Source organism: Leucopleurus acutus (assembly GCF_964270905.1).
Source record: "Leucopleurus acutus genome assembly, chromosome: 14".
Lineage (NCBI taxonomy): Eukaryota > Metazoa > Chordata > Mammalia > Artiodactyla > Delphinidae > Leucopleurus > Leucopleurus acutus.
This window is the reverse complement of record NC_139156.1, coordinates 6,407,878-6,433,748: the sequence shown is the minus strand read 5'-3', so window position 1 is coordinate 6,433,748 and position 25,871 is coordinate 6,407,878. Positions and strand designations below refer to the sequence as shown.

Below are 25,871 nucleotides of genomic sequence, written 5' to 3'. Positions count from 1 at the left end.
CTGAGGGACAGAGAGAGGTTTTAAAAGAAGTGTTAAGTCATGGACCCAGCCCTCAAGGAATTTAAAATCTAGCAAGGGAGACAAAACTAACATGAAACAGAACAACTGGATGCAGAACAGCTCGGTGTGTGCTGTGCCCCCTGCCCTCTTTTACAGAAATGGGATATCCTGTATCCTGTATTTTTCCCCGCATCTTGATTTCTCCCTCAACAATACCTTCTGGAAATCCTCTCAAGGTATCTAGCATAGAACTAATTTATTTTTAAAGCCTGTGTAATATTCCATGCTATGGACATATCATCATTTATTTGACTATTCTCTTATTAATGGGTCATCTCCTATTCACTGTTAATGGCTAAAAAACTTTAATAGTTAATGTCCTCGTATATATGTCCCTGTGTGTTCAGATTTCGGCAGGAGAGCTTACCAAGAGTGGCATGATTGGAGAGGAGGGCATATGTATTTTTAATTTTAATTGATGCTGCCAGATTGCTTTCTAAAAAGGCTAGAATTCATATTTCCCCACCACCAATGTATGAGTGTCCTCTCCTGACATTGTCACTTCTAATAGTTACATCTCTTTTTAAGTGTCTGACAGTATATAAAGTTATATCCAGTTATCATCATTTTCTGCAGCCACTAGGGAATATAAATGCCTTTTTTGGACATTATGTTGGTTATTTTTGCTGTGCTGTCTACTGCTCGTCTTTTGCCTGATTGATATTATTAGCCTTTGGGTTTTTCCTTGTTTAGTTTGTAAGAGCTGTTTATATAGAACAGATATCAACACTTTGTCATCTGTATTACAAATATTTGGACCAGCAATATCATTTGTCTATTGGCTTTGTTTACCAGCCAGATCACTGAAGGATGATAGCAGCAAACTGCGTTTCATCAGCTCAAAGAAAAATCTAATTAGTTCCATAAGTTAAGTAACCTTTTGGAAGGGTCCATGAGTGAAGTATGATGTCAATGGGTATGGTACAATCTGCTCGTTGACGAATGTGGTAACTCACTGCATCACCCAAATTTTCTATCACTTATGCTTTTCTGATGTTCTTCAAGCCACAGGGAGGAATACTCACATGTGTGCCTGACGTATAGGAAAACACAGTTTGATTTTCAAGTAGCTCTAATGCACTCAGCTGATCTCTCTTCCTTATGGAAATAGAGTCCTGAAATACTGTATCTTTTTTAATTTTTAAATTTTTATCTTTTTAGAAATCACACCATCCTCAAAGCCTCATCCACCTGTTGTGGGCAAAGTGACTCATCACAGCATTGAATTATACTGGGATCTGGAGAAGAAAGTCAAGCGGCAGGGACCTCAGGAGCAGTGGTTCAGGTTTTCTATTGAAGAAGAAGACCCCAGAATGCACACTTATGGTATCATTTATACGTAGGTGCAATGTTGAACTGCTTAACACTTTGCTTTGATTTCTTGATTAGCTGGAATGGTTTCTATTGTCTCCAAGAAGACTCATTTTGAAATTGAAGGAATGAGTCAGCATCATTTGCATTCATTCTTTTCATGAGTGATGAATTTTGGAAAATAAGGGTGAGGAGTCACTTTGAAATTAAACCTCCTAGACCTTTGAGAGCCCCTTAGGCTTCTGAAATATTCTAATGGTATATTAAAAAAATCCAAAACGTAGAGACAGAATCAAAGCTGAGTTGGATGAAATCAGATGAGGTTCCCCTCAGGCTGTTCTGTTCACAGGACCTCGGGAAGTTGTTCCCTTGTTAACTCTTTCCAACCAACCTGCTACCTCTCTCAGCCTCCATCAGAACCTGTCTTTTTTGCCTTTTCCTTGAATGCACTTCCTTCTATTTTCATACAGCTGGTTCCTTTACACCATGCACATATTATATCAAATACTGGCCCCTCCTCAAAAGGCCACCTGAAGTAGCCGTTCTTCCACCCAGCTGTCCTCTCTGCCATGACCTTGTTTCATTTGCGTTGTGAAACCTAGCTCTGCCGGAGTCATTTTACTGTTTACTGTTCATTTTCTGTCTCCCTACCGGCATCTAAACTCCACGAGAAGCAGGTAAGTTTCCTGCTTGCTTAAGGCTCTTTCCCCAGCTCCAAGACAGTGTCAGCACATAGGAGGCCCTCAAAATATTTGTTGTGTCAATAAGTAAATGAATGCAACAGGAATAATCAAGAAGTCATTTTTTTTTGCTTAGCCTTCACTTCAATCCTTATTTCTTCCTTTGACAGCTTTACTGCTTGCAAAATGACTTTGTGTTTTAGGAAGAAGACCAGAAATGAGTTGCAGATACGGTTTTATATTAAACTTTTAATTTTGACATAATTGTAGCTTCACATCTGGCTGTAAGAAATAATACAGAGAAATCCCATGTACCTTTTACCATTTTCCCCAGTGGTAACATTACGGAAAACTGTAGGGCAATATCACAGCCGGCATCCTGGCACTGCTGCAGTCAGGGGACAGGTGCAGCGCTTTGCTGGACTTTTCTCCAGGTGGCGTTGTGGTAAGGGTGCTGATGTGAGGGTACCTACGCAGGCTTCAACTGTTACCTGAACCATGGTATCCCTGCGATTTGATGAACGATTCTTTGTACGCAGAAAAGAAAACATGCATTTACCTGAAATGTAGTTGCCACATGAAAATAATTCCTGGCCCGACTACTTGAAATATTATTTTAATCATGTCATGTCATGTGTTATTCTCTGGTAAGTAGTTTCCACCCAAAAGCATGAATGATGATATAACAAGTATATCTGTGGAGAGAGAAAAAGGTATTTTATTTACCGTGTTTCTCTTGCACCACAAACCATGCTTGGGCAGGTTAGGTGGGGCTGTCCTGGGTGCTCCGTTGTGTCTCCACTTCTCCTTTGCTGGGTGATCAGCCATGTCCACTGGCCTCCAGCCAGTGTGTCTCTGTGTTGTTATGTTTTCCCCAGAGGCCTGAGTGTGCTGTCTGGCCCGGGAACTCACCTGGACGGTTGCCTGGCATTGCAGAGCCAGCAGTGAGGCCTTCAGACCCCAACCCTAAGCGAGGTTGTGAGATGCTCACTTTCCCTCAGAGAATTAGCACAAACCTTGACACTAGGTGGCAGAGTTAGACTGTGTTAATCTTGACCTCTTTTCTCCATTATATCGCTTTTCCCTAGGTGTATCGTTAAAACCAGCAAATGCCTTTCTTTGAAAAAGCGATTATCTAGACTATCTGACCTTGGGATTGTGGATTTAAGAACTTCGTCTTGACCTGTCAGTTTCTGTTCATCTTCTCCAACAGCCAGTCTTGAATCAGTGCTGTTGTCTTTGACACGGGCTCTCCTCACAGCCAGTTATATCTAGTTTTCATGAGTTCTCCCTTTGCACATCCCTTCTATGCTTTCCCTTGTTAGATTGTGGCATTTCCCCTACTAGGACGCAAGTAGGATCTGTTTTCTGACTAGTCACTGCTGAATCCCCAGGTCCTACAACCGTCCAGCTTATTTGCTGATTGAATGAATTGGCCATTGCCCTCTCTCCCTTCCTTCTATCTTGCTAGTTTAATTTTCTTTTTAATCTTCCTTTTGTCAGATTGTCTTTGATGGGTTTCCATTGTTTGAAGAATGAAGGCCCAACTCCTTACACTAACATCTGATGCCCTTCACAGTTTGCCCACAACCTGCCTTTCTTGCTGTTTCTTATTTCTGGGCATAAACCTTCCCACGAAATCTGCTTTACTGTCCTTCGAGTATGCCTTGACTTCTCCTGCATGTGTGTTCAGCTGTTTTCTCTGTTCAGACAAATCTCCCCTGCTCCATCCTTTCTTCCACCCAAGTCAGATTCTACCTCGACTGAGAAGCTCCCTTTACTATCCTATTATCTACCCCGCTAAATTCCTATGATAATTGGTACCCTTATCATGCATTTCATTCATTCCATCAGCACCTACTGTGTGCCACACACTGTTTTGGATGCCAGGGATACAGCACTGGACAAACAGACAAAAGTGCCTCCCTCGTGATGAGGAAGACAAGCGATGAATAAGATGCATAAGTAAACATATAGTGTGTCAGATGGTGGTTAAGTACCAAGTGGAAAGCAGAGGAGAATAGTTGGGGGCTTGGAGTGGAGGTGAAGAAGGCTTCACTGAGAAGATAATCTGTGTAAAGAAGCAAGTGAGGGGTATCTGGAGCCTCATGAGCCTCATGGAAGAACATTCCAGGCAGAAGGCACAGCAGGCAGAAACATCTGGAGGCGGGATCGTGCCTGGCGTTCCAGAAACACTGAGGAGTGAAGTGAATGAGTAATGGGATGGGGCCAGCACGGGGACGGGTCTTGGGGGCTGTCACTGTGCGGTGAGAAGCCACTGGACACTGATAAACTGGGGAGGGCTCTGGTGCATATGCTCCGTGAGGGTCACTCTGCCTGCTGAGTGGAGGACAGGCTGTGAGGAGGGAAGGCGGCCAGAGCAGGGAGGGCTAATTAGGAAGCTTCTGCAATAATTTAGGTGGGAGATAACAGAACAGTGTGAAAAGTGGTGAAATCAGGGCTTGTGAAGATAGATTTGAAGAATTTGCTGGTGCACCAGATATGGGATGTGAGAGAAAAGATAGTCAAGGGGCGTCAGTAGCATCTCAGGATCGGCCCCACTGGGCTGCAGGAAGCAGCAGCTCCGGAAGCTCAGTGGCTCCCAACGGCAGCCGTGTATTTCCCACACGGAACACCCATGGTGTGTCGCCAGGCTGGTGGAGTGGGCTCTGCCTGAACGTGGCTACTCATGGTGCCAGCAGAGGCAGAGATTGGGGCTCCCCGTTTCTTGAAGCTTCCACCCGGAATGACACACTGCACCTCTGTTTATACTTCATTGCTCAGAGCAAGTCCTGCCACGTCTGAGCTCCACAGCACAGGGTTGTAGAATCCTTGGGAGGGCACCAAGTACCTGTGAACAAAATCCAATCTTCCGCAGGTGGCACCAAGGTTTTGGCCTGAGCAGCTCAAACCACGGAGACTCGGGATGCAACGGAAGCTCGTTTGGGGACGATCAGGCATCCAAGTGGAGACATCAAGGAGGCAGTTGGGGAAGAACCAGCCAGGGGAGAGTCTGGGCTGGAGAAATGGATTTCAGAGTCATCAGCAGGTGGTGGGATTGGAAAGCTGGGAGTGAAACATAGTGGGAGAAGAGAAGTCTGGGAACTGAGTCTTTGGGCATTTCAGTACTTACTTTGTTATGTTTCATGTTTGCTCAGCTCTTGCATCAGATATTTGCTTTGGCTGATAACAGAAATAATGGTATGCTTTACACTTTGATATATATCCTCTACTGGAAATAGAACTTGGAAAAGTTCTAAGATTGCTTCATCCTTTGAGCTACCATGCCTGGGCCGTGTAAAGAAGTGCATCTCCAGACATTCGATACACAGCTGCTCTGAGATGTCCCTGTGTCTGTGCTGCAGTTGGTGTCACCCCTGTGTCTGCATTGTAGTCGTGGAGGACCCTAGTGGGCAGCTGTGTCTCTGGTCCTCTCCGTGGGGCCACTCTACTGATGCTGTGAGAGCCTCCAGCCTCCAATCACTGTGCCCAGTGGCATCTGTTTTCTCAGACGGTTCTGTAATTTATCTTTCCAGGGGTTATGAAGGTGCTGTTTGCTTCATGGTGATCTTATGACGTTTAGCACCGTTGGATTTTATTGGGGGCCCTTTTAGTTTTATTTTGGTCTAAACCTATGTTAAGTCTTTGCCACCTGGCAATTAAATTCCATTGAGGTTTGAGGATTGTAGTCTCACTGAGCTCCTAAAGATCTTTTCAGATGCCACAAATTGAGGGCTCAGTTTCTATGATTCAAATAGCTATAGTTATGCACCTCTGCTCATGTAACAATAAAACCCACGCACTCACAAGATTACTTTGTGCTGAGCTGATATATTTTAGTGTATTGTTGTTGTTGTTGTTGTTTTTTTTTAGACCATATGCAGTTTTTCTGAACATTTGTCTTGGTTTCAGAGCCTTTTCTTTCATGGTAAATATATTTGTATCTAGTTTTAACACTTCTGTTTTTTTGGCTTCTTAAGGCTGTCGGTATCATTTCCTAATTGTCTTTATTATAGTTTCTTTGTTGTTGGTACATGATGTATCAGTTATCTACTGCTGCGTAACAAACTGTCCCCAACTTAGTGGTTTTGGTCAAAGTGTAAAATACACACTTGCTCATGATCCTACAATTTGGGCAGCGTGGGGAGGGCAAGTCTCTGTCCCACGTGATCTTGGCTGGTGCAGCTCTTTTGGGGCTGAAGGATCCAAGTGGTGTCACTCATGTGTCTGATGCCTCTGCTGGGGCAGTGGGGACAGTGGGTGGCTGACCAGGCTCCTGTGTTTTCCTTCATTGTCTGGCATTTTCCAGTGACTCTCACCAGGCAACGTGTCCCTCCAGTGGGGAAGTTGAACATCTTTACATGCAACTGGCTTCCAAGGGAGCAAGAGCAGAAGCTGCCAGGAGTATTAGGGCTGGGCCCAGAATTGTATAGCATCCCTTTGCCACATCCCATCCTATTTAAGGGGAGAGGAATTTGACTCTTAACGGTGGGAAGAGTACGTGCAGCTGCAAGATGGGAGGGGTAGCTAAAGGCCACCTTGACTGACGTGGCTTCTTTAGGTGGAGAGAAATATGCTTCAAGGAAGGGTAGTCTCAGTGAAGAGGGCTGCGTCCACCCTTGAAGGGCAGGAGAACACAGGCGAAGGTCAGAAGGGCCTCAACGTCCCCCGCCCCCCCCCCCCCCCAACTTCTCTCGGTTAGAGCTCTGCCCAAGAAGTCATTTAGGTTTTGGTGCCTGGAGTAACTTGTGATGCAGAAAAGGGGGATCTCCGAGTATTCTGGACTTCATTTCAGCTTAAAATTTTACGTTTTGGATAATCGACAAAGGGAGAGAAACGCAAAGGGCAAAGGGTCTTTGGAAATCATCTCCTGTTTTCAAACATGGTCCTCCAGGTCTCTGAGCTGAGACTCCTCTCAGGAGCACAGATCCAGACCTGCCTGATCACCCGGCACTAGATTTTTCTGTCAGTTACCCTTTGCTCTCACCTAACCATTCATTCCCCTGGGATTCCTTGTCCTTCCAGTCCACGTGGCTTTCTCAGACTGCCTGGGTCCTTCCTTCCCCTGCCTATCCTCCTGTCTGTTCTGGAAGTTGCTTGCCCCATGTCTCACTTTACATCAGAGGCCTCTCTGCTAAGGACATGCTTTGGGGCCCCCTCTCCCCTCACTCACTCCTCACGGTAGAGGAATTGCTTGTCTGATGGGTGAGTTTGGGAGCTAGAAGGCCTTCTGGGTCGTCTTAAACTATCCTGAAGCATTCTCCTCCCCCTGGAGCAATGGTGGGCTTGGCTGTCTATGCACTGGGCACTGTGCCTGCATCTTTGGGGAGACACTACTTTTCCAGTGGGTTTATCAGTAATGATGGCAACTCCAGCGCTGTCATTTCAGCCTGATGCAGCTGTCACGCCTCACTGTCCTGGACTGCCCCTGTTCTTGCACCCATCAGCAAGAGTTGACAGATGCATCTCGGCCCTGAACTGGTCCAGGGCTGCATCCCCAGCCCAGCCCAGCACCTCCCAGGTAGTGGGCACTAGATAGGTTTGGTGAGTTGCATGGAAAGGAATTGATGTATACATATTTAGGTAGCACATCAATATTTTTGAAAGATTAGTTGTGAACCCCAAAGTATGATTCTGGCCTCTGTACAAGTCTTCTGAGAATGAAGGGAACGTTATAGACAGAAAATGGGAAAAAAAGTGGTAAGCCTGGCCTCCAAGGGGCTGTGGAGAGTGTCCTGAAGGGAGGAGGGCAGGGCCTGGGCTGGGTGTGGAAGCAGGAAAGAAGAAAAGAGCTGGAGATAGCACATCTGCACTCCCTCTCCACCCACCCTGCACACATACAGATCAAGTCTTTGAGGTGTAAGGAGAGACAGATTTAGATGAAGCCTTCGAAAAGAGATACGTGGAATTTAATCAGATGCTAATAAAGGTTTTCGGCAGCAAAGGGAGCTGAGATTTTGGGACTGTTGGGATAGACATACAACTCCTGGGACCTTTGGAGACCTGGTATCCTAGAAAGTGCGGCAAGTCAAAACCAGACCCCCAGGCCCTGCTTCGCGACCAGAGGGCCGGGGTCTCGGCACCTTCACTGGGTCTCAGCGTCTCCTGAGCCGGCAGCACTGCCCGCCTGCGTTTCCTGGTGCTCGTTTTTCAGCTCCAAACGATCCAACTCAAATCTTTCTGCCTGGAGGCCTGCAGGTTTCCATCGCAGCCTCTAATCAGTTTTCGGCTCTCCAAGTGTTCAGCACCTGCTTCCCACAAACGTTTTCCTAGGTGAACCTGACCGTGTGGCGTGATAGGAGAGTCATTTCTGTGCTGCCCACCTCCCCAGCTGCTCGGGGGCTCCGACCAGTCACGCCCTCTCCCTGCGGTGGGATTTTGCCAGCAGTAGGTCCACAGCGGCGCCCATCCACCTGAAGACCCCACTCAGCAGTCACGTGTGTGCTACCTGGACTGCCGAGCTTAGCTTTCAATTGTGAAACTTTGCCGTATGAGGACAAAAAAAATCATGAGTTAACGTGATCATTTCTCCAACGTACAAAATCGCGAGCCAGCTGTGTGTCGCCCTGGGGGAGGGGGGCTGCGGCATCGAGGGCACCTGCCGGGCAGGGGTGGACGCCTGTCCTGTCCTCCGTGCTCAAGAGTTCAGCCCAGGGTGAGAGACGGACAGCCACCAAGGTCAGCTCTGTACCGGGGGTAGACAGTGCTCAGAAATCCCTCCCACTCTCCCTTCTAATACCTTTCAGAGGACGCTGCCCCGATTACCTGGTGTCATCATCACGTGTGTCTCCTTCCGTCTAGGGGATATGCGACTAAGCATGTCGTGGAAGGTCTGGACCCACGGACGCTGTACAGGTTTCGACTGAAGGTCACCAGCCCCTCCGGAGAGCATGAGTACAGCCCGGTGGTCTCGGTATCTACGACCAGTGAGTATGCAGAACCCGAAACTCATTTGTCTAAAGGTGACAAGCAATGTGAAGGTGAAGGTATTCTGCTTTCTGCTCGGCCTTACCGGAAACAGAAACTGTTCCATTTCTAAGCACTGTGATAACATTGTTCACTGGCCGGGCCTGGCCGTCACATAAGGGAGGTTGAATTACGCTTGAACAAATGCAAGAGCTGTTTTTGAGCCAGCGCTTCCCTGGGAGGGCACATTCAGGAAAAAAGGATGGAGTCACCTTTCTCCGGAAATGGGCCAGAAGGGTGCGGGCCGAGCAAGGGTTCCCACGCGGAGAAACAGGCTGCCCCCCGGGCGACCTCAGGTGAGAGGTCCACTCAGCGTTTTGTCCCTTTTAGACAGCTTCAGTGTATCCGTCAAGACTTGACACAGCAAGTGTCAAGTTGATCCCTGGGAACCTGTGGGTGAGAAACAGTGAACAGCGAACAGCGCTGCTCTGTCCACAGCACGCGGGGAGGGGGCCCACACAGAGGTGGGGACAGAGGCCGCATCTTTGCCCAGGGCAGATCTAAGGGTGCAAATATTTTCTGGGATCAGTATTTTCTTTCTTTCTTTTTTTTTTTTTTTTAAAGAATTTTTGTTTTTAATTAAGTTATATTTGGCTGCGTTGGGTCTCTGTTGCTGCGCGTGGGCTTTCTCTAGTTGTGGCGAGTGGGGGCTACTCTTCCTTGTGGTGCACGGGCTTCTCATTGCGGTGGCTTCTCTTGTTGCGGAGCATGGGCTCTAGGCACGCAGGCTTCAGTAGTTGCAGCACATGGGCTCAGTAGTTGTGGCTCGCGGGCTCTAGAGTGCAGGCTCAGTAGTTGTGGTCCACAGGCTTAGTTGCTCCGTGGCATGTGGGATCTTCCCGGACCAGGGCTTGAACGCGTGTCCCCTGCGTTGGCAGGCAGATTCTTAACCACTGCGCCACCAGGGAAGCCCCTGTGATTGGTATTTTAAAACATTTTGAAGGTGTGTGTGTATGAAATGCCATCTTTGAACTAGAATATTGTGAAGATTAAAACGGTCAGAAGTGTTTTTCACTTCTGAAAATACCCACCCACCGAAAATACAGACAAATTTTTTTTTTTTAAGAAGATGTTGGGGTAGGAGTTTATTAATTTATTTATTTTTGCTGTGTTGCATCTCCGTTTCTGTGTGAGGGCTTTCTCTAGTTGTGGCAAGCCGGGGCCACTCTTCATCGCGGCGCGTGGGCCTCTCACTATGGCGGCCTCTCTTGTTGCGGAGCACAGGCTCCAGACGTGCAGGCTCAGTAGTTGTGGCTCACGGGCCCAGTTGCTCCGCGGCATGTGGGATCCTCCCAGACCAGGGCTCGTACCCGTGTCCCCTGCATTGGCAGGCAGATTCTCAACCACTGCGCCACCAGGGAAGCCCCCAGACAGATCTCTTTTTGATTGCACAAAGGGAGTTAAACATTATTTAAAATTTTTGTGAGTTAAACGTTATTTTAAAATTTCAGTCAATGTAGCATTTGGCTTGTATACATATATATATATTTTTTTTTTTCTGTGACTTTCAGTTGTGTCCTTTAGGCATTTACTGATGGACATTTTTGTGCAGATGAAAGGTAATTCAGATTTTGAGTTCGTTCATAACACCTTCCATTGCAAACAAGGCATTAGGGGATTGGATCTCAGTTTAGCGAACTGAGAATTTAGTTAAAGCTGAGGGTGGTGATGCCATATATACCCCGCAAACAGTGCTCAGCAAGCCGTGGAGAAATGGAGTTTCAGAGGAGACTTTTGATGTGAAATGGTCGACTCCAGAGATGCAGGTCAGGAAAGAGGGCTTGGCCCTGAATCTGGTGAGGGTGAAAGCATTTGCTTTTCTATGGGAGATACTGAGCTCCTGGAGTTTTTAGGGGTAAGAAAAGAAGGCAGTGCCTTACTTCTTTGTGTGTTGAGGGAAGGCACAGAGAAGGGGAGAGGGGGCAGGAGAAAAGTGGGCAAAGGGAGCCCAGCGTGTGGAAAGAGGCTCTGGAGGGCAGCTCCTCTGGGCCGCCTTTGGGCTCCCTCCCGTTCCCCCCACCCCCAGCCACTGCTGCACTCCTCTGGCTCTGCCCCTGCATTCTGGGGTGCCCTCCCTCCCCACTGCTGGGCCTACCGCGCCCACTCTGGGGCAGAGCTCTCTTCCAGGCCATTCCTCGTGTGGCTTCCCCTCGTTTGCTCTGCACTCTGCTCCGTTCCCGCACAGGGCGCTGTCTCACCACCTCTAGTAACGCTCCTTTGCCTCTTATTTTACGTATTCGTTCATCTTCCTTGTCTTCCACCTACCATGCGTGCTCCTGAGGGGCCAGGGTGATGGGTCGGTCATGTCTAGTTATAGAAGATCCTTAAGGAACGGTTGGATGGATGGCGAACGAAAAGCCCCCAGTCAGTACTGGGAGGAGGAGGAGGTCTGATTGGCTTAGCTTGCCTTCCTGTCTCTTGGGAGATGATGGGTCTGATTGTCACTGGCTGGGGAGAGGCCCCCTGAACCTGCCGGGTGAGGGTGAACTGGGCATAGAGCCAGTTGCGGTAGGCGGCCCCTAGGATCCTTCATACCACATCAAAGCCAGGGCAGGGGCTCCTGGGCCTTTGGCCAGAGGTCACATGGAGTCAGGGCAGCATCTGGAGCTCTTCTAGGAAGGCAGAGGCTGGCGCAGCTCTCCGTCTGTCAGCTGACGAGGGTGGTGCCTGCAGGCCAGGTGCGCCTTCTCCTTGCTTCTGAGAGGCAGCCGCGGAGAATCGGTCCAATGGTCCAAGGCCTTTGTCACTGCAGCCCGTGGCTTCCGTGGCTCATCAGACAAGACCTCCTGCGGGGACGAGGGTGGGCCGGGGCTGAGGCTCCTGGTGATGTCCTGGGAGCCGAGGGTCAGGTCACAGCACGCGTGCCTGCAGCCGGGATGCGCTCTCGGCCTCAGGACGCTCTCCGGGGTGGGAAGGACCAGGCAGCCCTCGCTTCCGCCTGCTGCTCCTCAGGCTGCTGCTCTTACCGTGTCCAAAGCAGACCCTCTTAAGGAGGCAGATCAGGCTAAACAAAGAATTAAAAGCGTGCGCATTCTATAAAACAAGTGAAAATGCTTCTGTGGGTTGATCATTTGCATTCGGCTAGAAAGTGCTTTAATGAATCACAAAAGCATGTACTTTGAATAAAGGATGCTCAGCCTTCCCCCCCCCCCACCAGGTAAGGACATGAGACTCTTGTTTAAATGAGGCAGCCTGCAATTTTAATCAGTTGGGCCCTTAAAAAGAAAGGAAAACAGCTGCTGCTTGTTAATTGGCAAATATTTTTTGCCAATGAGCTCATCATTTATTCACTGTTTTTAATAGAGACTTAAATTCCACCAAGGAAGGCATTATCACCACATTTTAATATCTGTCGGGACATGTGCAGCTAAATGACCCTCTTGCAGAGCGTGAGCAGTGGTTTCCCAAAGACCTCTCTGCACCCCCCCCAACTCCTCGCCAGGCGTCCCCTCCTGTGGTCCTGCTCGATGACGGGCGTCCTCACCACGGGCAGCATCGGTTCAGTATTTGTAATAATTGTGACACCCTGGTAAACATTAGAAAAACAAACCCACAAAGGCAAAGCCTGCCTTTTCCATATTCCATTGCACTTATTGATAGCAGTCCCTTGGGCCAGGCCCACAATGTCTTGAAGGATTCGGGGGCAGAGGACTGGAACATTCTGCTCACCCTGGAATGTCCCCTCTGTTCTTCATGACTCCCGCCTAAAGTGGGAGTAGAAAGAACTCTGCCCTGCACACAAGAGCCTCTGCGCTCTTCTGTTCTCTGTCAGATTCCTGTAACCTGTGAGGCTCTGTCGTGCCTCGGTTGATTCCTCTCTGGGCTGGCGGCCATCCTCAGCACCTCGTTGCCTTCCTGGCAGGGGTCTGAGAGGGTTAATGAGTTAATGCTGAGAAAGAGCTTTCATGCCCCAATGATCGTTATTGTTTCCCTTTGCTGGAACTCAGCAAGCAGGGAATGATGAACAATTATGTTGTTTTCCTTCTCTTCCGTGAGATGTCCCTTTGATCCCAGAATAAGTTGGGAGAGCGCTGATGACCCCTCGCAGAAACTGGAATAGGCAATACATTTATTGAAATGATACCATAATATCAAGATACCCTGGTCTCTGCTATGCACGGTCCTCAAGCTTCTAAGCACGAAATGAACTTATTCTGTTTTCTGATATTTGCACGCCGCAGAGCTCCCTGGGTAGGATGGGAAGTGCCCGTACCGGGAGAGCCATGCTGGGAAGGTAAGAGGGATGATGTGGACTGAGGTGGTCAGGGTGTAATGTGCTGGGTGCTGCGTGTGCTTTTAGAGCTTTCCCTCAAATCCCAAGAAGTTAGCACTTTTCCGAAGCTTTCTAAGCTTTCGGCCTCCCCTTGCACTTCGCACTTTGCAGGGGCTGGGGGTTCATGTGTGTGTATTTAAGATGTCTGCCTGTATACAAAATTTAGTAAGCGCGGAAGCATAGAACGGATTGGTCAGCTACCTCGACGTCTATTAAGCCCCAAACGAAGGAGTGTGGCCTTTCGGAAGACCTCCCTTCGACCTCTGATGTTGCCCCCTCCTATCTGGGTGACCTTGGACAACTCACTCAGCCTTTCTGGCCCTGTTTTGTGGTCTGAAGGAGATTGAAAGCATCATGTGAAGTTCTAGAGGCAGCTTAGTTAATTGGATCTAGTTAGGATACCATACTTTAAAATTCAGTAGAAATAGGATGAGCTTCCTATGTCCTTCTAGATGATTCTGTGCAAATCACTTATTTTGGTGTTTTTAGTGGCAGTTGACGTTTGAGAGTCACAGAAGTAGGGGCCGTTTGGTGGGATAATGAAGACTTTCCCACCACACCATCCTTCTCCTCCTTTCTGGGAAGTGAGAGGGAAGAGGAACTTTCCATGGGTTTCCTTTGCCCACTAAAGTATGGGTCATGTTAAGTCCGTATGACTCTAGTGCAGGATTTCAGCATCTGCGTGGTTGGTGACTGGGGCTGCCCCTTGTCTGTAGGATGTTTAGAGGTATCCCTGGCCTCCAGCCACTAGATGCCAGTAGTACCAATCCTTAAGTTGTGACAACCAAAAATGTCACTAGACTTTACCAAGTGTCCTCCAGGGGGGCAAAGCCTGCCCCCTCCCAGAGCCCCTCGTGAAAGCCATGACCTCCCTCAGAAGGCCAGGGACTGCCGTGGGCCTTGTCCTCTGGTGGGTTATCATGATACATTTATTTGAGGCTTTTGGTCTAAAACTATGTGTGGAATGATGAAAAGGAAGTATAATGTAGCTAAGACATCTTGAGGAGATTGGCAAGCTGAAGCAGACAAAATTGTTATTTCAAAACAGTTTTAACTTGGCCTGAATTTATTTTTACCAGAACAGAAGAAAAGGGTATCAGCTAAAGGTCACTCTGACAGGGATCTCTTCATTCTTCTGCCCCACTGTTTCCCGGTTTGTACTTTGTCCAGCGAAAAATCCTCCATGGAAACCAGGAGAAACTCGGCTCCTGTGCCTGGGAACTGGCGTCCCAGAGTTTTTCCACCGTGAGGAGCAGGGACTGGGAATTTTACTTCCCCGCTGGCTGAGACTGCCGGGGGCCTCTGCAGGCCAGACTGTAAGAGGGAGGTTAAGGGGCGGGGTGAGCCCCAGGGTCTAGTCTGGGGTTGCGGTGGGAGGATAGAGGGGAGGGGATGTTTTCTTTCAGGGTTGAGAATAGTAACAGCTGAAAGTGGGCCCTGCAGTGTGAAGGGCAAGAGAGGGACATGTGTGTCTCATTCTCTCTGGGGCTCCCAGTGTCAAGCCTAGGCATGTAAGGTATGCATGAACCTTTGTTGGGGGGCACGGGTTTGATCCCCGGTCAGGGAATTGAGATCCCACATGGTGCGGCCAAAAAACCCCACCACCACCAAAAGATGAAACATTTGTTGAATAAGTGAATGAACCTTTTTGAGATGGCCGAAGCCTGGGATTATCAGCTCAATGCCTGTGAAGGCTGGTAGGGTGCTAAGTGTGGGAGGGGGCTGGGCACCAGGCAGGAGAGAAAGGTGGGCTGCCTGGGACCAGGGAAGCCGCTGTTCTGTTACTATCACCTTGACAACAGATACTTACGACGTACAGGTGCTAGTCTAGCACTTCACTTGTACTGTTTCATTTAAACTTAATTCTAATCATCCAAAAAGTCAGAACGTCATGGAAGGTGAACCCAGTGAAGCCATGAAGCAAACATCCTGACGGACGGGCTTCTTTCACTCGGTCCTGAGCTCACACACTGCTCATTTTTGGACTCCTGCCCCCTTCTCTTCCACGAGGAGTTAGTGCACGAAGGGCTGCCCCTCTTCCCATTGTTCCTTTACTGTTTCTCAGAATCCCTCGCCTGCTTTTCTCCACTTGGCAGGCTCGCTCCCACAATCAGGCTTTCTCACAATGTTCTACCTCTCTGGGTATGAGCCCTTCTGCCTCCACAAGCTCACAGGAGGCAAGGCCAACGTGAATGTTATGTTCCTGGGAAGGACTGAAATTGTGGATTTCCAACGTTAAAGCAATCTGTCTTTTATCGTTTGTCGTTCACACAGTTTAGCGACTCCTTGGCAAACAAAACCCGCACATGGTGACAATGGTGGGGCTTTCCCTTGCTCGTAAGGGACATTTATTATGTCTTCTGAAATCTGAAAGGATTATTTTCAAATATCAAAATAACATACACACAGCGGTACTTTTATAACTTGAAAATGTCCCAAGCCTTTAGGACAATCTAAATGTTCTTCTCTTAATATGTGAAAACGAGGTCTATTTTCAGTAGGAGTGGAGTATGTCATGTAAGAGATACTCAGCGGAATTGCCAAGTGCCTTCTTGAAGGTGAACGTGAACTTCCACTCAAGGCCACAGGAGGAATAGAGCTGGAAGGAACCTTCTTTCATTATATTTTGGATGACTGCTTTCCATCTACTTTCTTCAGGAGAACCCATAAGTAGTGAACACTTGCATAGAGCTGTCAACGTGAACGATGAAGATTTGCTGCTTCGAATACTACAAGGAGGGTGAGAGAGCTCTGCCTTTTAAAAACTTAAATTTTTTTTTTTAAATGCCCAGTAAGTGTTTAGAAATGCGTTCATGCAGCTTAACTTTATTTTCCTAAAATTGCCCACGGCTTTGAAACTGGCTCTAAAATTGACCTCAGGTGACTGGTGTGAGTGCAGCATGGCTCTTAAAGATGACCTTAGACAGCCCCATGTAAATGGTATATTTTGTCATTATTTAATGAACATTGAAAACAGATACGACAAGTCTGGGTGTCATATATTCTTCCCAGAAATAACTTATGACTCTTGCTTGTATGCCGTAGCATTTAGGCAAATTTTGCCCCTAAATGCCCGCGTCTAATTCCTGGTGAAATTAAGGAATCACTAAATCAGCTGTTTCTAACTCAAAAGGCTGATAAAACCCTAGAGGGAAAATGTTGAATACAGTTGCCGCCAATGAGATACTTGAAGCTGTCTCCCAAATGAAAACAGGACAACGTTATCTAGATCGTGTTTGAATTGATAGTGTTGAGTGCCTTAGAAGACAAGTCATGTGTGAATTGAGGCTCTGTAAGTTGGAGAAGGTTCCCGAAAAACGCCACAGCTTCTAAGCTGCTATTGAAGAGCTGGTCTCTCTTTCTTTCTTTTCTTTTTTTTTTTTTTTTTGCGGTACACGGGCCTCTCATTGCTGTGGCCTCTCCCGTTGCGGAGCACAGGCTCCGGACGCGCAGGCTCAGCGGCCATGGCTCACGGGCCCAGCCGCTCCGCGGCATGTGGGATCTTCCCAGACCGGGGCAAGAACCCGCGTCCCCTGCATCGGCAGGCGGACTCTCAACCACAGAGCCACCAGGGAAGCCCGAAGAGCTGGGCTTTCTTCTTTGAGCAGCAGTGCTTTATGCCCAGTGGGTGCAGTGGGGACCAGGCTGGTGTTGGGTGGAGCTGAGAGCCTGCAGTGAAGCCACTGTGTCCCCCGCTAGTTTAGAGGGGCCGTGCTCTTCATAGAGGATTTTAGCAGATTACGTAATGGTTCTGAATTGAAGGAAGTGCCTATTTTAAGTGAAATTACAGCAATTTCCTCTTCTTTCCTTGTGAATTTGAATCCTTTAAAACATTAGGCAGGGCAGTCTAAGACAACAAAAACTTAATGGTGCAGAAGGAACTGGAATTTTCAGGAAAATGAACCATTTTAACCACCTGTGCCCTGAAAGAGAAGTCAGCTGTGAATCCACAGGGAGCCGTGTGGGCACGTTCATCTCTTTTTTTCCCCTCTGTTTCCCCCAAGCAACGTGAAGGTTGATGTTCCCAATAAGTTTGGCTTTACCGCTCTGATGGTCGCTGCCCAGAGAGGATACACCAGGTATGGCGCTTCCCTCTGCATCCCTTAGGGAGGGGTTGAGCCCCTCGCTCCTCCCAAAGGCTCCTCTCAGGACGGGGACGGGAGGGGAAGGGCCGTCGGTGGGGGAGGGGGCGGAACCCAGCTTCAGTTCTCTTTCCAAAATTGAGCCATGTAGGGGCTGAACAGAAGCTCAGCTGCTTTTATCATAAAGTCACACAACATGCAGGAGAGGGTATAAAAATGTATAATCATGTGATAAGGAAGAGAGGTAGCCATTTAAATTACATTTTGCAAGGTATTTTATATGTCCTGGGAAAACTGGTTATTAGAATGTGAATTTCTTTAAAAAAAAAAAAAAAGGGGGAGGGATATTCATTCTAGAAAACAAATTTCCCTGATAGGTTGCTCAGATACAATTTCCGCTGACACAATCTATTTTCTCTACTCCTCACGGAGATACACATAAATATTAAGAGCTTATTTTTTCCAACATATTTATATTTAACTAAAATGCCATTTTTAAAGAAATAGAAATGGATTTTCATTAGATTCTACCATTTGAAAATGTATTTCCAATGGTCATTAAAGTGAGAGTGAGTTAGTTTCAGAGTCTAACTTGTTCCATGTGGTATATAGTTTTTTGTTTTCAATGACTAATTCACGTAAAGGGTAAAAAACTGTTTGTTTTTTTTTTTGGTGTGGAGAGGCAGTTTCTTGGTTTATAGTAATGCCCTGTCTTTAAAGCCAGCTGCCTCTGAAGATGGAGAAGAGAGAGTTGCCAGGACAGGTCTTAAATATAGAGTCGTTCATTTTTACTGGGTTATCGTGGGTTCCTATTCATCAAAGCTGCTTATCCAGCGACTCTGAAATTTGTCTTGTTTAGGCTTGTGAAAATCCTCGTTTCTAACGGCACAGATGTGAATCTGCAGAATGGAAGTGGCAAAGACAGGTAGGTATGGAACATGCCCTAAACTGTTCCCATACTTGTGTTACTAGGCTTGGGTTTTTGATTTACCCAAATATTTTCTTGTTTCTTTTGACAGTACTGAGAGGTGATAGGTCTCAAAGGAACGATGGCAACTCAAAAACTGGCTTATTCACTTGTCCACTTATTCTTCCACTCAACAGGGTATTTTGGGGGATATCCATTATAATGCGTCTGCCTTCCCTAGCTTGAGCCCAGCAGACACTAAGCGCTCAGTAAGTGATAGTTATTGAAGCAGTTTTGTCCAGCCGGGCATTTGGTTGTAAGTGCCTGTGGCACTTTTTAGCTCCCTAAGGGCTCTCATTGCATGTCGCCTGACTCTGTTAACTAGAAGTCTTCAGTGTTTCCAAGGAAGCAAAAGGCATTCACAAAGATACAACCCAGTTACTTCCCTGAGGTGAAAGGGCTGAGTGCCTTGCAGGAGAAGTTTGTGTAAAGAACATGATACTTGGAAACTTGTTCTTAAAATGATGAGAGAATGTTGTAGAAAGACCTAAAAATAATCACTAATCTAGTAATTAAGTTTAATTAATTCAAATCAACCAATATTTATTGAATGACTACCACATGCCAGGCTCTGTGCTTGGCACTTGGGTAGAACAGTGAATAAAATGCAAATCCTTTCCTCAAGGAGCTTACAGTCACGTGATGTGTGCCGATCAAAGGTTTATGCACTGCAAACTAGTATGTAAGGAGTAGCTACAAAACACTGATCAAATATGGTAGGCCACAAAGAGGACATCAATTTCTAAAATCAGAAAGCCTGCCTACCACACTCTCTGGACATAGTGCAGCAATAGATTTTAGTAAAATTGAAAAAATCACTTAAGTTTAAACAGTAGTTTTTCAAATAACTCTTAGGTATTTTTGGAACTAAGCCATCAATTCAAGAAGTTTGAAAAAATAATAGTGCCATTTTAAAAAGAAAAAAGAAAAACTTGAGAGGTATGAAAGAGAAGAATTTTTAAAAAGTAGAAATTGATTATAAAATAAAGATTGTTGAGAAATGTAAGAGCTACCTCTTAAACCAAAGCTACACAATAAAATGGACCAATTTTGTAAATCTCAGAGGAAAGAAAAAATTAGAAATCTGAAAGGATTCATAACAGTATAGAGCAAATTCAAGCATGAAAAGAAAGTGGTACACTTGCATCTAAAATAGATTTGATCAAATCATTGAAATGGGTACTTTTTTAGAGAAAATTTAAACCATCAAAATCAACTCAAGAAGTAGAACATCCAAAATAGCCAATATCCATACAAGAAATTAGAAAATTCATTAGAAGATCACCTCCAAAATAGCCTCTGTGGTTGGTCTGTTCTACCAATGAGCTTGTTCAGATTTTCTAGGTACTGATAATAACCTTGAACTTTTCCACAGCAGAGAGGAAGCTGGAAAGCTACAGAGGATAGCCTTATTGATAAAATCTGATAGAAAGAAAGCTATTTGTACATCTTTATGTGGAGACATTTATGTATCTCTTCCATCCTAGCTAAGGGATCATACAGGAGGGTAAGGATGTCTAGATCAGGAAATTTCTTCATGCTTCCCATCAGTTGACTGAAGGTGAAAAAAAGCCTGTGTGTGTGTAACTGGTCCTCTGTCTCTTTTTATTTTTAAAATTGTTTCTTATAGCAATGACTTTTGAGGAGACGGGATCAATTATCTTAGAGGATGCCCTGTATTCTTGATCTGCTCAGTTGTCTCCTAGGTGTGAAGGAGGCATTTAACTTGTTCATTATTTCCAATAAAGTTAAAATTAGGTTTAAAGGCTTGATTGGATTCAGGTTAACACTTAGCGAGAGCACTTCAGAGCTGGTGTTGTGGCTTCAGTCTGCCTCTGTCAGGCCTGTGATGCAGGTTGCCCCCCAGCTGGTGATTCTACTTCTCATCCTTTGCTGAGCGAGTAACAGCTAAGTCTTTCCTTTGTAAAGATATAGCTTCCCATTGCAGTTAGAAAATAATCTATGGGTTAGAAATTCAGTACAGTGTGAATATCCTGTTCTCCATTAAACTTTCATCCAAAAATTTTAGCATCTACTGTGATCCTTGCCTGAATCAATTATTTAATTGGGACTTGCCAAAAAGTGATTTTCTAATTCCATGATTCCTCCCATATTTATTAGCTGTGTAGTCTTCTGTTAACAAGAGCTTTCCCTCATCAACTGGGGATGGACTACCTTGTATTCTATAAAGACAACATAAATGTTTATTTAAGTACCAATATTTAGAGTAAGGAATTGGTTTAATAGTTATCTCTAATAATGTCCAATGAGATTTTTTTCTTTTTCTTTTCTGAATATCATCATGGACTGGTAGATGTTTTTAAATCCAACATTTTACTCTATTACAGTGATTATTCATTTTTTGGAGGTATAATTCACATACCATAAAATTCATTCTGCTACAATGTACAATTCAGCGTTTAAAAATATATGAACAAAGTTGTGTAACCACCATCACTGTATAAATCCAGAAGATTTTCATCAACACGGAAAGAAGCCCTATATTCACTAGCAGTCACTTACCATCTCCTCCTTCCAGCTTCAGCAACCGCTAACCTGCTAGTTCTGTCTCTATGGGCTTGTCTATTCTGGACATTTCATATAAATGAAATCATACTGTGTGGCCTTTTGCGTCTGGCTTTTATTTAGCGTCATGTTTTAAGGTTCATCTACATTGTCGCATATATCAGTACTTCACTTCCTTTTTATGGCCAAATTATATTCCATTGTATGGATATACCACAATGTGTCTATTCATCAGTTGATAGAAACATACATTTTATGTGAATAATTTTCATGGCTTTTCCACCCAAATTAGGATTTCTCTCTTAGGTTTAAGCCAGGGAGGGTAAATGTAGACCTGAGTGTGGAGACCCCACTTACAGCCAAATGCTTCTTCTGCTGTGTGTTGCAGTCTAATGCTTGCGTGCTACGCAGGACACCTAGATGTTGTGAAATACCTCCGAAGACACGGTGCTTCCTGGGACGCTAGAGACCTAGGAGGCTGTACAGCTCTGCACTGGGCTGCAGATGGAGGCCACTGCAATGTGATTGAGTGGATGATAAAGGACGGCTGTGAGGTACGATTGTCCTTGTTAACTACACATGTAGAGTTAAGAACCTAAATGCTGTTCCACAGGGTTTAGGACAAGTAGGGCCTTATGTGGATGTCTTTTGATTAGTTGAACCTAGAAATGCTAAAGAAAGTTCTCTGACTTATGAGCAAGAAAGTTCCTGAAGCCTTGGGAAAAAAAAAGATCGTTATAGAATTGTTATGCTAATGAGGCTTCAGATTGTCATGGAGGTTCATCGCGTGTGGGGGAAAAAGAAACAGTGCTGAATCCAGAGCTGGACCTGATGCTTCTTCTACTTTGTTGATTCCTCTGTTCATTCCTTATGCCAACAAAGCTTGATGGTGCCTCTACAACACACCAGATACTGTCGGAGGTGCTGGACGCACCAAGATGTTCAGAACTCTTACAGCCATACTGCTGCTTATTGCTTTTAGAATTAGATTATTTTTATTCTTGGGTTTGCTTTAAAGATTAGTCATTAAAAAAAACTTCCGAAGAGCAAACACTATATCAAGAATAGAGCATTGTAGGGGCTTCCCTGGTGGCGCAGTGGTTGAGAGTCTGCCTGCCGATACAGGGGACATGGGTTCGTGCCCCGGTCTGGGAAGATCCCACATGCTGCAGAGCGGCTGGGCCCGTGAGCCATGGCCGCTAAGCCTGCGCGTCCGGAGCCTGTGCTCCGCGGTGGGAGAGGCCACAACAGTGAGAGGCCCACGTACCGCAAAAAAAAGAATAGAGCATATTCCAGCTCTCGTGTCTTTGCTTTGAAGCAGGCATGTTGGTTTGATTCTGGTTTCATGTCATCAGAAAGCACAAATTCTACTTGGCAAATGGAAGTAGAGTTGTTTGGACTCTTCTAAAGATATTTGAAGATGGGCAGATAGAATTAGCTCCATTAGGGTAATTGCTGCTAACTTTGAAAACTTTAGAAGATTTCAAAGAAGTTAAATAAAAATTTCAGGGCATGGAAATAAGGAATGATGAACAAAATTCTCTCCTAATTGTGATTGCCAGATGGTGTAGACTACTCAGAAGTTAAACTGATGACCTGGAAAATAAACTCGAATGGAGAAGAGTTATGTCTCCCGGAAGGTGTCTGTAGATTTGTCCTAGTTTGTCTCTGAAGTGTGATTGAGCAAAAGCAAGGCTTAAGTTGTGGGATCTCCCTGGTTCCTGCTGCTGCTTTGAGAGGGCTGAGAAGAGGGCCCCTTGGAGGAAGAACCTCAATCAAGATAAATCCCTTTTATTGCATTTCTTGTTTTGTTTTAGACACACGCACAAAAGGTCAGAGGTATCAGCCTTTGCGCCTTGGTGGTTAGGGCCCACACCTGCCTTGGGTGGTGGTGACAGCCACTTTCCTCTTGTTTGGTTTATGATGAATTCTGCTCATGCTTTGGACCCAGTAAAAGTCTGTAGCTGAAAATGAAGTTTGATCTTTGCTGAAAGAAGGGCAGGTCTCTGCCATCAACATGTAATACTGGAATTTTGGAAGTGTAGTCTCTCTGGGCTTTAGTTATGGACACACTCATTTGGGGTGAATTCCATCTTTTTCTGTAGCACTGGAACTCCATAAATGTGTCCACAAAAGATTTCTGTGTGGCTGGTAGATGATATTAACACGAGTCCCCCTCTGTTCTTGGCAGGTGGTGGATCCGATGCTTTGGAAGACAGTGGGTTGGATGTGGGAGCAAAGTGGGGCAGTCACCCTCTTCTCGAATCGAATGATCTATACTGAGAGCGAGTTATTTGCATGGGGAACCATTTCTACATTTAATGAGCCATGTGACCTCAGGGAAGGTATTCGACTTCTCTGAGATTTGGTTTAAACATTTGTAAACAGGAATAAAAACAGCTACCCCTGTTTCACCCTCAGGACCAAAGAGAAAATGTGTGTGGAAGCGCATTGGAAATGCATAAAGTACCTTGTAGTACGAGGTGGTTATTTTATTATTATTTAAATATAATGGAATGGACCTTGCTGCCCAAAGGTTATTTGTTATTTGCAAGAGGAAGAGCTGCACATCTTAACGGTGCTGCGGTGGCTAATCTCATACACACAAATCACCTGCAAGGTCCTAAGGCCCTACTGGCCGTTCCTTGTTTGTTATTCCGGTCTGATGCTTCATACTAAAGCTGCAGAGAGCTCTGAGTAATTCTTCTGTAAGTAATTCTTCTGAATTAGACCTGTGTGTGTGTCCATGCGTCCGTCTGTGCACACGTGTATATGTCTACTTTGGTACCACTCTTCACGGATGGATGAGGTCCTTGTTGGGACTGGAGGAGGCAGTATCTACATTTCATCATTCTAGAATATGTCTTAAAAAGCATGAAACTGAAGGATCTTAATGTTGGGCAGATTATTAGAAATGGCCCATCTTACTAGCAGGCAAACTACATTTTGGACGAGGCTTTAGGTTGGCTGACTTTTCAGACTGGGTTTCATGTAAGAGATCTGGTTGCTTTGTATTTGCTCCGGCTGTAGTTCTCCTGCTTAAAATGAATACCTATTGGTAAGTATCAGGGTGGGCGTTTATATTACTGTCTTGTTCCAGAAGGGATTTAAAGCCGCTTACAAAGACGCTTAAAAGTAAGCAGCAGACACCCTTTAAAAACCAGACGAGGAAAGTTAGGCACGAGAAAATAAGGCAGGGCTCACATGGGGCCAAGGAGGAGGTGATTACATTTCATTTTTCTGTCCCATCTTTTTTCCATTTGAACAAAATGTAAATGAAGATGCCAGTGGGTGGGGAGGGGCCTCCTGGGGCCTCTCAGTACCCTCTAAAGTGGCCCAAACACAGCTGCTCACTGTGTAACTGGGAACTGAAATCACGGTCCAATCAACTCTCACCGGGTCTAGAAAGACTGCTATCTAAATTGTGGGGGAATTTGCGCAAGTAGACGTTTCTTTATAAGTTTCTGATGAGTGATTTTCAGGAAAAGAAAGTGGGCTAAGAGCCACTCTCCCTGTGGCTCTCCAGGTGGACCCCACGGACGCTGGCTCGGGGTGGACCCCGCTCATGAGAGTCTCTGCGGTCTCGGGGAACCAGGAGGTCGCCTCTCTGCTGATTGACGCAGGCGCGGATGTGAACATGAAAGACAAAGACGGGAAGACCCCTCTCATGGTACGCCTTGCTACACACAGCAGCCTGGCTTGACAGGTGGAATTAAGGTCAGAGCTGGCCCTGTAACAGAAATTCTTGAGAGTGCAGCCACATAAGAGCACTGGGGGGCTTCCCTGGTGGCGCAGTGGTTGAGAGTCCGCCTGCCGATGCAGGGGACACGGGTTCGTGCCCCGGTCCGGGAAGATCCCACGTGCCGCGGAGCAGCTGGGCCCGTGAGCCATGGCCACTGAGCCTGCGCGTCCGGAGCCTGTGCTCCGCAACGGGAGAGGCCACAACAGTGAGAGGCCCGCGTACCGCAAAAACAAACAAACAAACAAACAAACAAAAAAAAGCACTGGGTTTTGGTTGCGTGTGTATTCCCTATCGGCCTGTGAATTAAGATATGGCGATGTCACCATAGCATTTTTTGGGGGGTGGGGAGGGGTCACTCTAGTATTTTTGTTGTCTTTTGACAGCTTTCTTGAAGGATTACCAACCCCAGTCCCTGGGGCCATTTTAGGATCAAAACAAAGAAGTGCTGTTCTCTGTCCTGGTTTGGCCTAGGACTTGTCAGGCCATCCCACATGGAGAAAAGCAGATTTCCTTTCCTCTTCCCTTGCAGCTGCCATGGCGGTGCAGCGAGGTCCACGCACCCGTCCTGCAAAGCCACAGCGGCCCCAGACAGCTCTGACCCTTGAGTGTGCTGCTGGTGGGTGTCCTGGACCTGTCCCACCAGGCACCCGCTTCCGCTCACCCCCACTGTTTGTCTCCTAGGTGGCCGTGCTGAATAACCATGAAGAATTAGTCCAGTTACTTCTTGACAAAGGGGCAGACGCAAGTGTGAAAAATGAGGTATGTAACTCCATCTCCATCTAAGGATTTTTTCCTGGTGAGGAGGAGAGACCATAGATACAAAAGAATTTTTCTTGTTCTCTCTTTCAGTTTGGCAAAGGTGTCCTAGAAATGGCCAGAGTTTTTGACAGAAAGGTTGGGATGTTCTTTCTGCCCTTTGAGGCTCATTTTGCAGCACTTAAAAAAAAACACAAAAAAACCCAAACCTTGGATTACATGCACCTGTTTTTGTTTATCTAGAATGTAGTCTCCTTATTAGAAGAAATGAGAAGAAAGCAAATGCCGAAGAAGTCATCTATTCGCTGACCGGGGCACCTCTTACCTCCCTCCGAAAGCCAAGTGAAACGAAGCAGAACAGGACTTGAACTGGACAGATGAAATTCTGCATCTTTGAGGGCTATGCATTTGATTCATTATTTGGTGAAGATTCACAGTACTTTTGTAACATACGACTGTTCTCACTTTGAAATACATCTTTTGACCTAAGTACGCGTGGTGGTGGTGT

The 25,871-nt window shown here is 46.2% G+C and overlaps 1 protein-coding gene across 1 annotated transcript; it reads left to right on the top strand.

Annotated features, from left to right (window-relative positions):
* Positions 1-91: 91 nt before the first annotated feature.
* FANK1 (fibronectin type III and ankyrin repeat domains 1) lies at positions 92-25,672 on the top strand (the record flags this gene model as incomplete). The annotated part of the gene is made up of 11 exons (XM_082854438.1): positions 92-236; positions 1,222-1,386; positions 8,798-8,977; positions 15,949-16,030; positions 17,295-17,369; positions 18,232-18,297; positions 21,254-21,419; positions 24,392-24,535; positions 25,289-25,366; positions 25,457-25,501; positions 25,607-25,672. The coding sequence occupies 11 exons, from the start codon at positions 92-94 to the stop codon at positions 25,670-25,672; spliced, it is 1,212 nt and encodes a 403-aa protein (XP_082710564.1).
* Positions 25,673-25,871: the final 199 nt, after the last annotated feature.